Raw genomic sequence first — 14,307 nt, forward strand, 5'->3', positions numbered from 1 at the left:
ACCCTTCTCTGTCTGTCTGGATTTGTCTAAATTGGACATTTCATACCAGGGGATAAACTCGATGCAGCCCTGTGGGACTGGCTCCCTCCCCCGAGCATCGTGTGTCCAAGGTCCGTCCACAATGCCTGCCACAGGCATGAGCGCCGCATCCCTCCTCAGGCTCAGTGTTATTCCCACAACAGATGGAGCACGTTTGACTCCAGTCTCTAGCTGATGACACCTGGGGGAGCAGATGAAAGGAAGCGGGGGCGGGCAGCCTGCAGGCAGAAGGGAAAGGGCTTGGGGCCAGACTAACGACCAGGATCTTTTCTGGCCTCTTCAGAAGGGCGAGAGGGGCCCTTCTCAGATGCCCACTCCCCACCGCTTTCCTGTCCATGCCCACCACCATAGCACAGAAATCCCCCAGTTGGGTGTGGAAGGGATATTACTTCATGTTCTGCTCCTGGCAGCGCCATGCCCCGATCCCAATACATGGCTGTGCCTTTGCTTAGACCACACACAGAGGTACAATCCATACTCATGTCTACACCATCCACGTGTCTACAGGGCTCTGAGTCCCTGCCCACCCTTCCCCCATCCCCCGTCCCAGCCCCAGTATCTGAACAGAATGGAATGAGCCCAGATCGTGCTGTTGGAACAGAGCCTGAGTCCTGCTTTGGGCTCTTCCCAGACATGTGATCCTGTGCCAGTGATCAGGGCCCCCAGCCTCGCGGGGCTCGTTAGCAAAGTGGGTTCATATTCCCTGCCCTCGGGAATCAGGAGGAGGCAGCAAAGTGCGTGAAGGTGCTGGCTCTTGACACCTGGACACCTGGGGGTCTGCATGACAAAGTCCTTGCTAGTGCTCCTCAGGGTCCCTGGGAAAGGTGTGGGGTGGTGCTGCTGGCCGCCTGATGACCAGGCATCACCTCCGGGGGACATTCCCTCTGGGGCAGCATTAATGCCCTCTGCTCATGCTCTCCGGTGCCTGTTATGCAGCCTCTGTGGCCCTCCTGCTTGGGGTCCCCCGGCACATGGAAGGATCTAAGGCCACTTGGCTCAGGGGAGGGGTTGTCTCATGGACTTTATCTGAACCACGTGCATGGGTGTCACCGAGCGGCCTCGTGACTGTCACTGAGGTTCTGCTGAAGTCGCTTTTCTTCGCTTTGGTGGAGGTGGGTGTCTGCATAGAAGGCTTGTTCGCCAGCTCCCAGAGGACGTGGACAATGCTCAGGACACACGTGCATGAAGAGAATACTGTTTTCCCTTTCCTGTCCCTGCAGAGAGAGTAACCGCACAGTGCGTGTGACCCAGGAGTTCATGGAGTACCGTGTCAACGGTAATTTGAGATATGGCCCTATATCTGACAACATTGTGTTTATCCCCACCGACACTGCGAAGCGCCCATGGAAAAGCGTGCGGATGCAGATTGTGGCAGGAAAGCTCATGACGGAGATCCGGCAGTTCTTCTACAGGTGCGCTCGGGCTCCCTGGGTGCACGTGGGCACGTGTACGAGGGAATCAGGGTCCGTGTGTGTTCCTGATTCCTGCTCCTGGACCGCTGCTTGGCACACGGTCATTCTCGATGGGAACTTGATGAAGGCGTGATTGCCCTGGTGGGGGGCATCCTGGCTCCAGTGCACGTGCTGTACCTCGTGGGGGGTGTCCAAGTTCAGAGCTGGGACAGGAACCCAGGGATAATGACTTACACAAGAAGTCAGGTGACAGCACAGATCGAAGCCATCCAGGCTGGGCACCCCAGTTCTGATTATCGTGGTACCAGGCTCTTCCCATTATACGGTCCAGGAAGGTTTCCTGCCCTCAGCCTGACTGCAGGAAGGAGGAAAGGAGGGAAGGGGGCATGAAAAAAGGAAGGGAGGGAGGGAGGGAGGAAGAGAAGAAGATGTGGGGAGGGAGGGAGGGAAGGAAGGAAAGGAGGGAGGGCAAATGGAGGGGAGATGGGAGGAAAGGGGAAGGAGAAGGGAGGGGCATCCACAAAGCTCCCAGAGCCTGACCCGCCAATTCCCACTTCTGCTCCAGGAAGGTGAGGGACAGGAATCACACATATGCCATCTACTCGCGGCTCGCCCACGTGCCAGTCGGCCATGGTGGGGAGCTGCTCTGCCGTCGAATCGAGCAGGAGTACCGGGTGGGCCCCTTGGAGCTGAACTGCGAGGCCATCCTGAGGACCAGCACCAGTCTCCACAACCGACAGGTCCTCTACTCGGACAGTAACGGCTACCAGATGCAGCGGAGACTCTTCCGGGAACACACGAGCAACAGCATCGCTCGGGTACGCCCTAGGGTGCCGGCTGGACCCGTGCCCACGGGGATAGCCCAGATGGTGCTTTTCCAGCCAGCCGGAGCGGGAAGCCCGGTACCCCAGCCACACATCAGCTCCCACACCCTAGGCCTCCAGCCCTGTGACCCTGGGCAAGCTGGTCGGCCCCCTATGGCTCCCTGCTGACCCGATCAAGGGAATGACCTCGGCCCCCCGGGCTGTGAGGGTCAGCGGGAACAAACCAGGTGAAGCCCGCACTGCGGGCCTCCTGTGCCCCCGATAAACATCAGTTCTTGCTCCTCCTGTGGGGCCCAGAGGGGTGTGTCCCCTCCCTGCTCTGCTCGTGAGTTCTGGTCCCTTCGTCCCTACTTGGTCGCTCTTCCCCACTGTGCAGGGGCTCCTGACAATCCCTGTGGGTCCGCCAGGGTGTTTGTTCCAGGAGCTCAGAGCGTGCAGGGTGTGGCTGCCACCCCCACCAGCCCACACTCGTCCCTTTCTCTCTGTAGCAGCCCTCGGCCCAGCACCCACATCAGGCTGGACCCCACACACCCCCTCATCACTCCTGCAGGAATGTGCAGAGTGGGTCTTTGGGCCCATTATATGGGTGGGGAAACTGAGGCTTGAGTGGGCTAAGTCCCCAGCTCAGATGGTCAGGAAGCAGTGGAGTTGGATGTGAATGACAGTCTGTTGGTCTCCAACGTCAGAGCCTCTACCATAGTCTCCCTGCTGCACCCTGAGCTGCTGCTGTGCCCGTGGCGGGGCGGGGCTGGCTGGGGTGGCCAGAGGGGGACCCCGAGCAGCAGGTCTGCCGGTCCTTTGCCACGACCGCCAGTGTGGCCATGTTTGTGTCCACAGAATTACTACCCCATGGTTCAGTCCGCCTTCATCGAGGACGGCCGAAGCAGGCTGGTGCTGCTGTCTGAGCAGGCACATGGCGTCTCCAGCCAAGGGAACGGGCAGGTGGAGGTAGGAAGTGGGCCCTCCTGGCCCCCCGGGGCACGAGCAGGTGGGACGGGGGCCTGTCAGACAGCTCTTCCCTGCAGGTCATGCTCCATCGCCGGCTGTGGAACAACTTTGACTGGGCTCTGGAATACGACCTCACACTGAACGACACCTCTGTTGTCCAGCCTGTGTTCTGGTTCCTGTTGGGACCCCGGCCGCTCACCACGGGCCTGCGCCGGAGGAGTGGGCTGGCGCTGCAGCACGCACCTGTAGTGGTGTTAAGAGAGCTGAATGGTAAGGGGGTTTCACCCCAGAATGAGCCCACCTGGCCGGGGCAGACGTGGGGAGGGGTGTGGGCCACCAGTGATCTGGACAACTTTGAGCAGAGGGAACTCAGGGATCTCTGATCCAAAGTCCTCATTTAAGGTGTGGGCAAACTCGGGCAAAGAGGTCCAGGGTTCACTCAAGCTCATGTAGGTAGTGAGAGCTTTTCTGAGACTCACACCCATTCTACCCTCTACATTTTCCCTGAGTATCTTTCATTTTCTTCTCTGATGTCTCTTTTTCTTTTTTAATATGACATATATGGCTTCATACCTAGAAGATCAACATTAAAGACTTGTTTCATTTGACTTCTGGGTATGCTGTCACCAGGTGATGGTGAATCCAGGTGTGATCTGCAAAGCTCAGGCATTGCCTCCACTCAGACCCCTATTGACTTACACAGTCTGTGTCTGTATGAAAATAATTGAACATGAGAAACAATAGGTAATGATCGTGTGTAAAGATGGTACTTCGGAGCATCATTTAAAGAATGAAACAGCTAGATACAATTTGGTACCCGTCTCACTAATCCTTCAAGTGTTTCTGTTCTACTCACTTGCTGAGGTTTTGAAGAGAATGTGGTTATAATTTCTCCTTGCTTTAGTTTTAGAGCCGGGGCCCTCCCAGGTCTTTAGAAGCAGGCAGGCTGTTGCTCACTCTTGTATGAAGAACGTATTGAGTGCCTGCTGTGTGCTGCGCACCAGGGATGGGTAAAGGGCCAGGCCTCTCCCGAAGGATTTCTCCTGAGCTGTCCACTGGGGAGCCATGCTCATACACATCCAGGCTTCAGGGAACACAGGGAGAGGTACTGAGGAAAGAGCCTGGGGCCTTGTGCTTTGGGGACCAAGAGCCTGGAGGAGAGCAGGATCCACTTGGAGGGGTGTCAGTTGAGGTTCTCTTGTTTGGAAGTCAGAGACACTGAAGGGGCAGCTGGTTGGGCAGAGTGTAGACAAGCTCCTGGAATCAGAGCAGTTGGATGAGAGGCGTGGGCAGGCAGGGTGGGGGCAAGGCCGCTGGGGTTCCTGCAGGGAGCAGGTGTTCGGTCATCCCTGCAGGACTGCCAAGAGCTGCCTGCCTGGCCACCTCTGGGTCTCAGGCTCCCGATTCCCAATCTGATGGGCCAGGAGGTCGGGGTCTGCTTCAGGATGACTCAGTGGTTCCTTCCAGGAGGCTGGGAGCCCTTTGCACAGAGGGCCATGGCCCCTGTCGGAGGAGGGCCCGTGGCTAGGTCAGCATCTCCCACCGGCCCCACTCTGGTCTCTCTTGGTTGAAAGTGGGAAAAACTCAACATGCACTGGCTGAGCCAACAGGAGACCCTATCCCAAGGTGAATGCACATGACTGCGGGAAGGGCAGGGGTGCAATTGGCGCTCAGGGGCTGGAACCTTCATGAAGCCATCCCTCTCCCTCTCTCTCAGAGAGAGAGCACACTCTCAGCTGTGCTTCTCTCTGTCTGCAACCTTCTTTACCCTCCTTACTGGGATGAGGCTGTGAACTCCTGTGTAGTGCATGCCCCCCTCCACACTACCCCTGCAGAAGGACTGAGCTCAATCTTCCCATGCTCAGGGGCAGAGGTCCCAGGGAAAGTTTCTGATTGGTGCAGAGAGGAGCTGGAGGTCTGAGCCTGGACCAATCACTGTGGCCGGGGGACTGGGAGGAGGTGGTGCCCCAGCTGGAGCCCAGAGTTGAAAGGGCATTTCCTGGGAGGAGGAGGGGCTGAGGTGCCCTCTGAGCTGGGGGACCAAGGATGACAAAACAAGGGAGGAGCTTGCATCTCAGACCTTGAATTGAAATCAGGGCTCTGCATGAACCTGCCCTGTGATCTGGAACAAACCCCACCACCTCTCTGGGCGGTAGTCTCCCCATCTGTACTTTGAAATGGCTGGACTAGAGATTCAGGGTCCTTCCAGCTCTTAGACTCTGTGATCTAGGCCCCTGGGCATGTGGGAGGAAAGGCATCCAGGTGGAAGGATGTCCGTGGGCAAATGCAAGAAAGGGGATGCCTGAGGCACTTGGAGCAGCAGGTGCTTCAGGCTGTCTCCCTGTGGGGCTCACGTGGGCAGGAGCCGGGTCACCTGATCGGAGGCACATAGTGTGCCGAGCTCCGGGTGCCAGCAGGAGGGCCATGGTCCCAATCCTCGTCCTGGCTCTGTGTGTCTGCCCTGCAGAGACTGCCCAGAATCTCCCAGGCCCCCAGCAGCAAGAAGCCGTGACCCTGCCCCCAAGTCTTCACCTGCAGATCCTGAGCATCCCAGGCTGGAACTACAGCTCCAACCACACAGAGCACCTGCAGAACCTCCAGAAAGGTGGGGCAGGTGTCCAAGGGAACCAGACTCACGGCTCCCTCCCCATGTCAACCTGGCCCCGCGCCCATCACCACACAAAGTGGGCTCCTCTCAGTGTTGTCCTGCTTCCGCATGGTCACCTGATCCCCTTCTCTCCCCAGTGGGGAGACCCAGGCCCACAGAGAGGCCCTGGGGGGCCAGGGTCACTCAGCAAGCAGGGTACACGGTGGGCATGGACCCCAGCCCAGGACCTGTCCACACCCATTCTCTGATGGATCCCTGCTAACCCCACCACCAAACCCCAGTCATCGTCCACCTTCTGCCAGACCCTCAGCCTGCAGTGCAGTCCTGCCTCCTCAGGGACTCCTCCTGGAGCCCCGAACAGCCAGTGCCACTCGTCCTCGGAACCCAGGAAGCCTGACTGTCCAGAGCTTCCATTCATTCACTGAACAAATATCTCTTGTGCCAGGCACTGGGGAATCAGCAGTGACCAAGGTAGTCAAGGACCCTGGACTCACAGAGCTCTCAGACTAGAGGGGGAAGCAGCCAAGTCACCAGCCAGTGATGTTGGTGTTCACATTAAGCCCCCAGCAGGGCATCATGGAGGGCTTCCTGGTGGAGGTGACACCTGCCATGAACCGACCCATCCTGTTGCCAAAGCTCCAGCTGCACCTTATCTTCCCCTTTCCACTGGGAGCAGCTCAAAGGCAGGGCTGGCTGCCCCTCAGCCGGGGTCTTGTCCCCAGAGCCCCTCCCAGGTCCTGGCAGGCACCGAAGACTGCTCAGTAGGACTGCGCAGAATTAGGAAGGAGGAAAAGGAAGAGGCAATAGGCCAGATAACACCTTTATCTGATAAAATGGACCTTGGGGGCCATGGCTCACGCCTGCAGCCAAGTGACTTTCTAGCACAGAACCCCATCATCAGGAATCCCCACTGTCACAGAAGATGCTGGGCCGGGAACCTCCCCTACAAGTCAGAGCGTTCCCTTCCCACTTGTGTGCAAGGTCACATGCAAGAGACTGGGTCCCCTATAGACAGCTGGGTCCCAATTAGGAGGAGGAAGGGGCTCTCCTGGGGGTAACCCCAGACCCACTCAATGAAGGTCTGTCCTCCGTGAAGAGCAGTGAGTCAGGGGCACAGTGAGGGGAGCCTCAGGGACGGAGTGTGACCCCCCGCCCCCCACTGCTCTCCCCGAGCTCAGGGCCACCTTAGGAAGTAGGTATGTCGTCCTGGACATCAGCTCGTCCTCAGCCTCACCTCCACCCCCACACCCATCGGGAGACAGAGGACCTGCCTGACCCTCGGGCTCGAATCCGTAACCACCCTGCCCCCCAGGACAGGTAGAAGGGATTTTACAAACCCCATGTGCGGCAGGAACAGGAGCCCCACACTCCCCCGCCTGACACAGCCACGTTCCTTCTCCCCAGAGCCACACGTCCAGGGGGCTCAGCAGATGGCCCTTGTCAGTGGGGCCCCCAGGGCCCCCGGCTGATGGAGGCCGTATGCAGCAGGTGCTTCCTCTTTCACGGAGGCTGTAGAAGCTTCTGTGTAAGAGACACGTCCCTCTGCTCCCTGCGCATCGGCCTGGGGTGTCGGGCCACACCACAGCATATGGGGGCAGGGAAGGGGGGTCCGGCATAGTACTGGGCGGTTTAAGGACAGGTCCAGTGAGGACCCCAGCAGCAGACAAGGGGAGACAAGACTTGCAGGGGCCCTCAGCATCGCCCCTGTGGGTGTGGCAGGAGGCCTCAGAGGCTGCCAGACCTGGGCTGGAATCCTCCCTCTGGTGCCCACCAGCTGCGTGTCTTTGGGCAAGTGAGTGTATCTCTCTGAGCCTTGTTTCCTTGTCCATCAAGCAGGGACGGTGTCAGCTGCCTCCCAGGGAGGCTGAGGGTACAAAGTGAAGGGCAGGGGTCGAGTGCTGGGCCCAGACTAGACAACTGGGCCTGATGGGGGTCCTTCTGTCCCTGAAGGCCATCGAGGGAAGGCCAAGGCGGACCTCCGCCGTGTCCTGCTGAGGCTCCACCACCTGTATGAGGTGGGGGAGGATCCGGTCCTGTCTCAGCCAGTGAGTGTGAACCTGGAGGTGAGTGCCCTCAGGCCCCTGGAACAGGCCTTCCTGGCCGTGGCCTGGAGCCCCGGCAGGGAGGCAAACTCCAGGGTGGTCATCCCCTCTGGCAAAGACCTCGGCAGAGAGATGCCTACAGGCGCTCTTGCTCACCCTGGCCTGGGTGCTGTGTGGGGGCGCGGGGCACCCCACCCGCCTCTCCCTGGCTTCTTGCCTTTTCTCCTTCTGGTCCCTCCCTGGGGCACTTTGTCCCGCAGCCGGCCTCATCAGCGCGCTGGCTGTTTCTCTTCGGATCATCCCCTGTGGTCACCAGCAGGCACAGGCCTCGCAAGCAGGTGGATCCGCAGGAGCGGGGAAGGCCGCAGCAGGAGGGGTCTTGCCCCCAAGTGCTTTCTCCTTCTGTCGGTGCAGAGAAGCTTCTCCAGAACCGTCCCACCTCCCGGCCAGCCCGCCCTTCCTTTTCAGGCCAGAACGGGCCACCTGCCTCCCTGCCCGCACAGGAGGCCGGGTCCCTGCTTACTTGGCACAGCGGATGGATAGCTACTCCTGGCCTCACCCCTGGGGCCGCCCCCCGAGCCATCCCGGGGAGAAGGGGTCTGGATGTTGGAGGCAGCTCCTGTGCCTGCCTCCCCCTGGGTATGCTCATCCAGCCCAGTACCTGGGGAAGCATGCTGGTGCCGGCCTCCGTGTCCTCATCTATAAAATGGGCACACAGTTCCCTCTGGGGATTTGCTGTAAGAATTCATGAGGAGGTGTGTTGTGCGGGGGGTGTGGGTGCCGCCCCTGCTCCTGCTTTGACTCTGCTCTGATATGGGGCCTCGGGGGTAGCTCACCCTCCCTGTGCTCCTGTCCCTGTCCCTCAGGTCGTGCTGCAGGGGCTGGGGTCCGTGGTGGCGGTGGAGGAGCGCTCGCTCACAGGGACCTGGGATGTGAGCACGCTGCACCGCTGGAGCTGGAGGACACAGGATCGTCCCCACCGCAGAGGTTTGGGAGCCCCTGGTTCAGGCCAAGCCGGGAATCCCAGCATGCCCCCCGTCTCACTCAGAAGCTGGCCAGACCTTGCTTAGATCCCAGCTCTGCCCCTTATGGCCTGTGTGACCTTGAGCAGGCCACTTTGCTTCTCTGATTCTGTATCGTCCTGAATCTACCACAGGTCAGTGTGTGTGTGCATGCCTGTGTGTGTGTCGGCAGACCACACCCCTGGTTCTGTCCTGAACTGGCAAGCATATCCCAGGGGCTTCTGACATCTGCCGTGCTGTGCCTCACACTGCACACACCACCATCCGCTCCTGGGAACCACAGCAGCTTCATGCCTCCCAGTCTTTCCCACGCTGTTCCCTCTGCCTGGATCACCCTTGTCCTCTTCCCTCTGGCCCACCCCTACTCAAGCTTCTGCGGAGCCCAGGGCTGGGTCAGGTTCCTCCTTGTTTCCTCTCCCTCTCTTTCCTCTTTCCCAGGCATCCTCTGTGCACTGCACACAGCAGAGTGCCATCTACATAGCTGGACACTGTGTCATTTGGGAATGGATAGATGGATGATGGATGGATGGGTGGGTGGATTGATGGATGGGCGGATGGATGGATGATGAATAGGTGATGGCTGATGGATAGATGGATGGATGATGGATGGATGGATGGATTGGTAGATAGATGACGAATGATAGAGAGATGATGGATAAATGGATGGGTAGATGTCTATTTCTTTCTGCAAGATGATGGATGGATGGATACATGGGTATATGGAAATGTGATTATGTGAATGGATGAAAGGAAGGATGTATTGATAGATGAATGAATGGGTGATGGATGGATGAATTGGTGGTGGATGGATGGATCAGTGTGTGGGTGGATGATGGTTGGATGTATGCATGCATGCTGGATGGATAGATGGATGGATGATAGATGGATAGATGGATGGATGAGTCTTTGGAAGGTTGAGTGTTTGAATGACTGAAAGGAAGGATGGATGGATCAATGGACTAATGGATCATGGATGGATGGATAGGTGAGTGGGTGGATGAATGGATGAAGAGGTTTCCCTCTCAAGGTTGAATTTAGTGAAACCCAATAATATAAAGAGCAGGCCCACCAGACGGCTTCAGTGAAAAAGCTCTAGGCATTCAGTGCTACACTCCATGGGAAATGAGGCCATGTATGGCCAGGACCACCTATATATTATGCTCATGGGAGGGCCAAAATGCAAGGGGCCCAGGACAGTGGGGTCCTGGCAGGACAGGGGCACTCAAGGACCTTCATCAAACAGTCACAATAGAGTCTAGGTGGGTACAGTGTATGAGAGGGATGCTGAGTGGAAATGCCCTGGGGAAGCAGGTGGTTCTAAGGACAGACCATCTCTGCTCCCTTAGACAGCTCCAGCTCTCACTCGGCACCCCTGCAAGGCACCAAGGTCACCATCTACCCAAAGGAAATCCGGACATTCTTCATCCACTTTCGTAGCAGTGAGCCCTTGGCCGACCCTGTGACTTCAGAGAGACCCCAGGGACCCCAGGAAAAGGAACGGGACCCAGGACATGGAAAAGCAGCATGGAGGGATGAGGGGAGACCAGCTGCCCACCCGATAGGCTAATGCAGAAAATGGTCAGATTGAGGGTTTTGTTGTTCTTTAAATAAAAACTGCATTTCACAGACCCACATGTTCTCCTGGGGCACTAGAGCCGGCCTCTCCTATCCTCCTACCTGGGCGATGCCTGTACGCACCCTCACATTCCTCCTGCCTGTGTGGAGTCCTCAGGAAGCTCCCATAAGGCAGAGTGAAATACCCAGTGTGACAGCAAATGCACCTGCCACGCAGGCCCCGCCCCCTCTCGCCCAGGCCACCAGTGTGACGTGCGGGCTTACTGTGTGCCTAATGATGGGTTGTGGAGGGGGGTGCGCTGCGAGGACAGGGGGCCCTCAGAGCACGTGGGTGGCATGGGGCCCTGGGGCGCATTCGGGAAGGCCGTGGAAAGGTTACCCTCAGGGCAGGAGTTGTGGGAAGAGCAGGCGCCCTGAGGCCTGAGCCCCAACAGGCTGGGCGCCAAGAGCAAGGGGCAGGATCTGCTGGGTATTTCTTTCTGCTCTCGCTACAGGGCTCCTGGGTGGCCCACCGTGGGCTGTGTCGGAAACAGCCCAGGTGTCCAGTGTCGTGTGACGCTCTCCTAGGAGGGGACCTGAGGTGGGAGCAGGAGCCTGAAGAGGATTCCCAGCACCTTCCACCTTGTCATTGGAGGAAATTTTAGGGGCCCTTTCCATATCCCCTCATTGCCATTCCTGTGTGTGCCAGGCTCTGTCTGGGGCACCTGACAGATGTGATCTGGAAGCCTCTGGCATGCTGCGTGGTCTGGGTTCTTGACTCCACTTCTTTTATGGGAACTATGATTTGGATTGCTGAAATCCCTCTGCCAGTGTCGCCCAGGACTAGCTCCCAGGCCCCTGGCTACTGATATCTCCGGCTAGTGGTTCTTCCCAAGATGGGACCAGGTGAAGGCCCCAGCTACACACAGGATGGTTTATCAACTGTAGCCTTCTTAAGGAGCTGCTCATCTTGAAGAAGTTGAAGGGTGGCTGAGTAGAGAGGCTACAGGATGCTCTTCTCTGGAAATTGAGGCACCTGGGTGGCTGCTGATGCTAGTTCCAGGCCCATGAAGGGTGGGGGAGATAATGGCAGTGAGCACTTGTGGGCCTGGCTGAGTCCAAGGGGCCCCTCAGCTGCCCTGGCCAGGAGCCGGGGACAGAAGTGGGCGTGGCCAAGCAGAAGAGTCTGTACTCTAGAAAGCCACAAACTCCTGCCTGGGCTGTGGGTGGAGCAGCACCCCAGCTATGGGAAATTTCAGGAGTGTGGGTGGCTCACAGCACATCCCTGACCAGGTCACTTCTAACAGATTACCTCATCTGGACCCTAGCGGTCAGAGATGACCCACTTCACACCCTAGATGCCCTCAGGATCTGTTTGTAATAGAGGTCCTTCCACAGAGTCTGGGGCCAAACAGGTGCCCCAGACCTCAGACTTCTTTAGATCTTTAGATCTACATGTCCTGTGTCAAGGAGCTCCCTGCATCAGATCTGGGGCAGCACCTGTGATTAAACACTGCTGTGAGCTGAATTGTGTTCCCCAAAATTGGTGTGTTCAAGTCCTTACCCCCCAGGACCTCAGAATATGGATGTACTTGGAGATGGGGTGTTTAACAAGATCATTAAGGTAAAATGAGGTCATATGGGTGGGCTTTAATCCAATCCTTATTTTATTTTCTCTTATTTTATTTTTAGAGATTTTATTTATTTATTTATTTATTTGAGAGAGTGAGTGATAGAACACAAACGGGGTGAAGGGACAGGGGAGAGGGAGAAACAGACTCCCCGCAGAGCAGGGAGCCTGACACCAGGCTTGATCCCAGGACCCCAGGATCACGACCTGAGCTGAATGCAGAGGCTTCACCGACTGAGCTACCCAGGTTCCCCACAATCCTTATTTTAAAGGGAGATTAGGGTGCACAGAGGAACGACCATGTGAGGACATAGAGAGAAGACAGTTGTCCACACTGCCAGGAGAGAGGTCTCAGAAAGACACCAACCCTACCCACATAATGATCTTGGACTTCCAGCCTCCAGAACCATGAAAAACAAATTTCTGTTGTTCAAGTCTCCAGTCTATGTGACTTCATTCTTGGGATCCTGGCCAACTGACACAAACACTGATATTTATGCAGGGAAAACACGATATTCACAGTAAATGGAATAATGTAAGGGCCACAGATGTCCTCACCTCAGTTCAGGTGAGGTTTGCCATCACAGGAGGTAAGAAGAAATGTTTCCTTTTGAGAGCTTTTTAGGTGTCAGAATTGCGGCTGAGTGGGTATGTAGGTGTAGGTAAAAGCATAATCAACTTACAGGAACTGCTAAATCACAAAGTGTATTTGGTAGCCCAGCATCACTGACCACTTCTGTTGCTTCGATTTGAGTGAACAAATCTCTCCAAGTACCACCGAGGAAGGGCAGACACCAGAGGGACCCAGGAGGCTGGTGACAAAGCGGGCAGGGCAGAGGTGGGAGGGTATCGTGAACATCAGACTCCAATGGGCCCCGTGAAAAGGAACCCACTGATTGGCTCAGGAAAACATGCTTGACCCATCTTTGAGGGAAAAGCGAGTTTCAGACCACCCTTGTATTTGTTTCCCAGGGCTACCATAACAAAGTACCACAAACCAGGGGGCTTAAAACAACAGAAATGTATTCTCTCACAGTTCTGAAAGCCAGAAGTCTAAAATCCAGTGTCAGCAAGACCAGGCTGGGCCCTGGAAAGTTCAGGGGAAGGATCCTTCCTTGACTTTTTCAGCTCGTGGTAGGTCCAGCAATTCTCAGTGTCCCGTGACTTGTAGATGCATCCCCCCAGTCTCTCCAACGCTGCCATGCTCACAGGGCCATCTTGCCCACGTGTCTCTTCTTCTCTTCTTATAAGGACTGTAATCATATTGGAGGGGCGCCTGGGTGGCTCAGTCACTAAGCGTCTGCCTTCGGCTCAGGTCATGATCCCAGGGTCCTGGGATCAAGCCCCGCATTGGGCTCCCTGCTCAGCGGGGGGCCTGCTTCTCCCTCTCCCACTCCCTCTGCTTGTGTTCCCTCTCTCGCTGTCTCTCTCTCTCTCTGTCAAATAAATAAATAAAATCTTTTAAAAATTTTAAAAAAGGAAATGTGAAGGGAGCACCCTGAACGACATTGACCCCCCATGAAGTTCAATAAAGAAAAATTTTAAGCAAAAGAGGAGGCATTTGGAACAATATCTGGATCTATTCTAGAATATGAAATGCCCACAACATCACAAATAGTTTTATTTCACATTTATTACTGCAAATAATTTGTCATAGAGAGGAGGGGGTATTAAAATTATCCCCACTGAGCGTCAAATATGCTAGGTACTCCATCAGGAGGGAAAAGAGGGGGCCATAAGCTTCTGCCCCATTAATTTCATTACCCATCCCTGCCAGGTTTCCACTTGGAAAGGGGGTAAGGTGGGACTTGCTGGTCTCCAGGTCCTCACAGTGCAAACAGCCTGAGGTTCCTGGAGTACCTCCTCTCTTAATGCCCCAGGAGGGGTGGAGTTCCAGTGTCCTGGAAGTCCTGATGTACTTGTGACTTCTCACCCAAGCATTAGATGTGATGCAAGGAAAGGCAGGAAAGGCAGGCTGGAGGGAGGCCATCTGCTTCTGGAGTTATGGTGGATAAGAATATCTTTAGAATGCTTTTCTACCACACTCAGAGGGTGCATAGATTACAACAAACTTTCCTTTAAATGCATTGTTGAGCTTGCAAGAATGTAAGAGAAATCCCCAAAGGTGGCCAGGAAGGAAGTGAATACTAAAACCAAATGCATGAGCAAAGATCAAATCCAGAGCTACCAACAGCAAAAATATGAGGGATGGGAGACTAGGTCTTGGA

General features: G+C 56.2%; 1 protein-coding gene across 1 annotated transcript in view; it reads left to right on the top strand.

Annotated features, from left to right (window-relative positions):
- The window catches only part of MAN2B2 (mannosidase alpha class 2B member 2), a 32,445-nt gene extending 21,983 nt beyond the window's left edge, over positions 1–10,462 (top strand). Inside the window, exons 12-19 of the mRNA XM_088021356.1 lie at positions 1,260–1,451; positions 2,017–2,269; positions 3,113–3,223; positions 3,301–3,493; positions 5,691–5,828; positions 7,782–7,894; positions 8,740–8,860; positions 10,242–10,462. Coding sequence (XP_087877482.1) covers positions 1,260–1,451; positions 2,017–2,269; positions 3,113–3,223; positions 3,301–3,493; positions 5,691–5,828; positions 7,782–7,894; positions 8,740–8,860; positions 10,242–10,462 — 1,342 coding nt within the window. The remainder of the gene's footprint in view (positions 1–1,259; positions 1,452–2,016; positions 2,270–3,112; positions 3,224–3,300; positions 3,494–5,690; positions 5,829–7,781; positions 7,895–8,739; positions 8,861–10,241) is intronic.
- The last annotated feature ends 3,845 nt before the right edge of the window (positions 10,463–14,307 follow it).

This window comes from Eumetopias jubatus, unplaced genomic scaffold (assembly GCF_037043125.1).
Source record: "Eumetopias jubatus isolate StellerSeaLion01/CBP00866 unplaced genomic scaffold, mEumJub1_p1.0 scaffold_2, whole genome shotgun sequence".
NCBI lineage: Eukaryota > Metazoa > Chordata > Mammalia > Carnivora > Otariidae > Eumetopias > Eumetopias jubatus.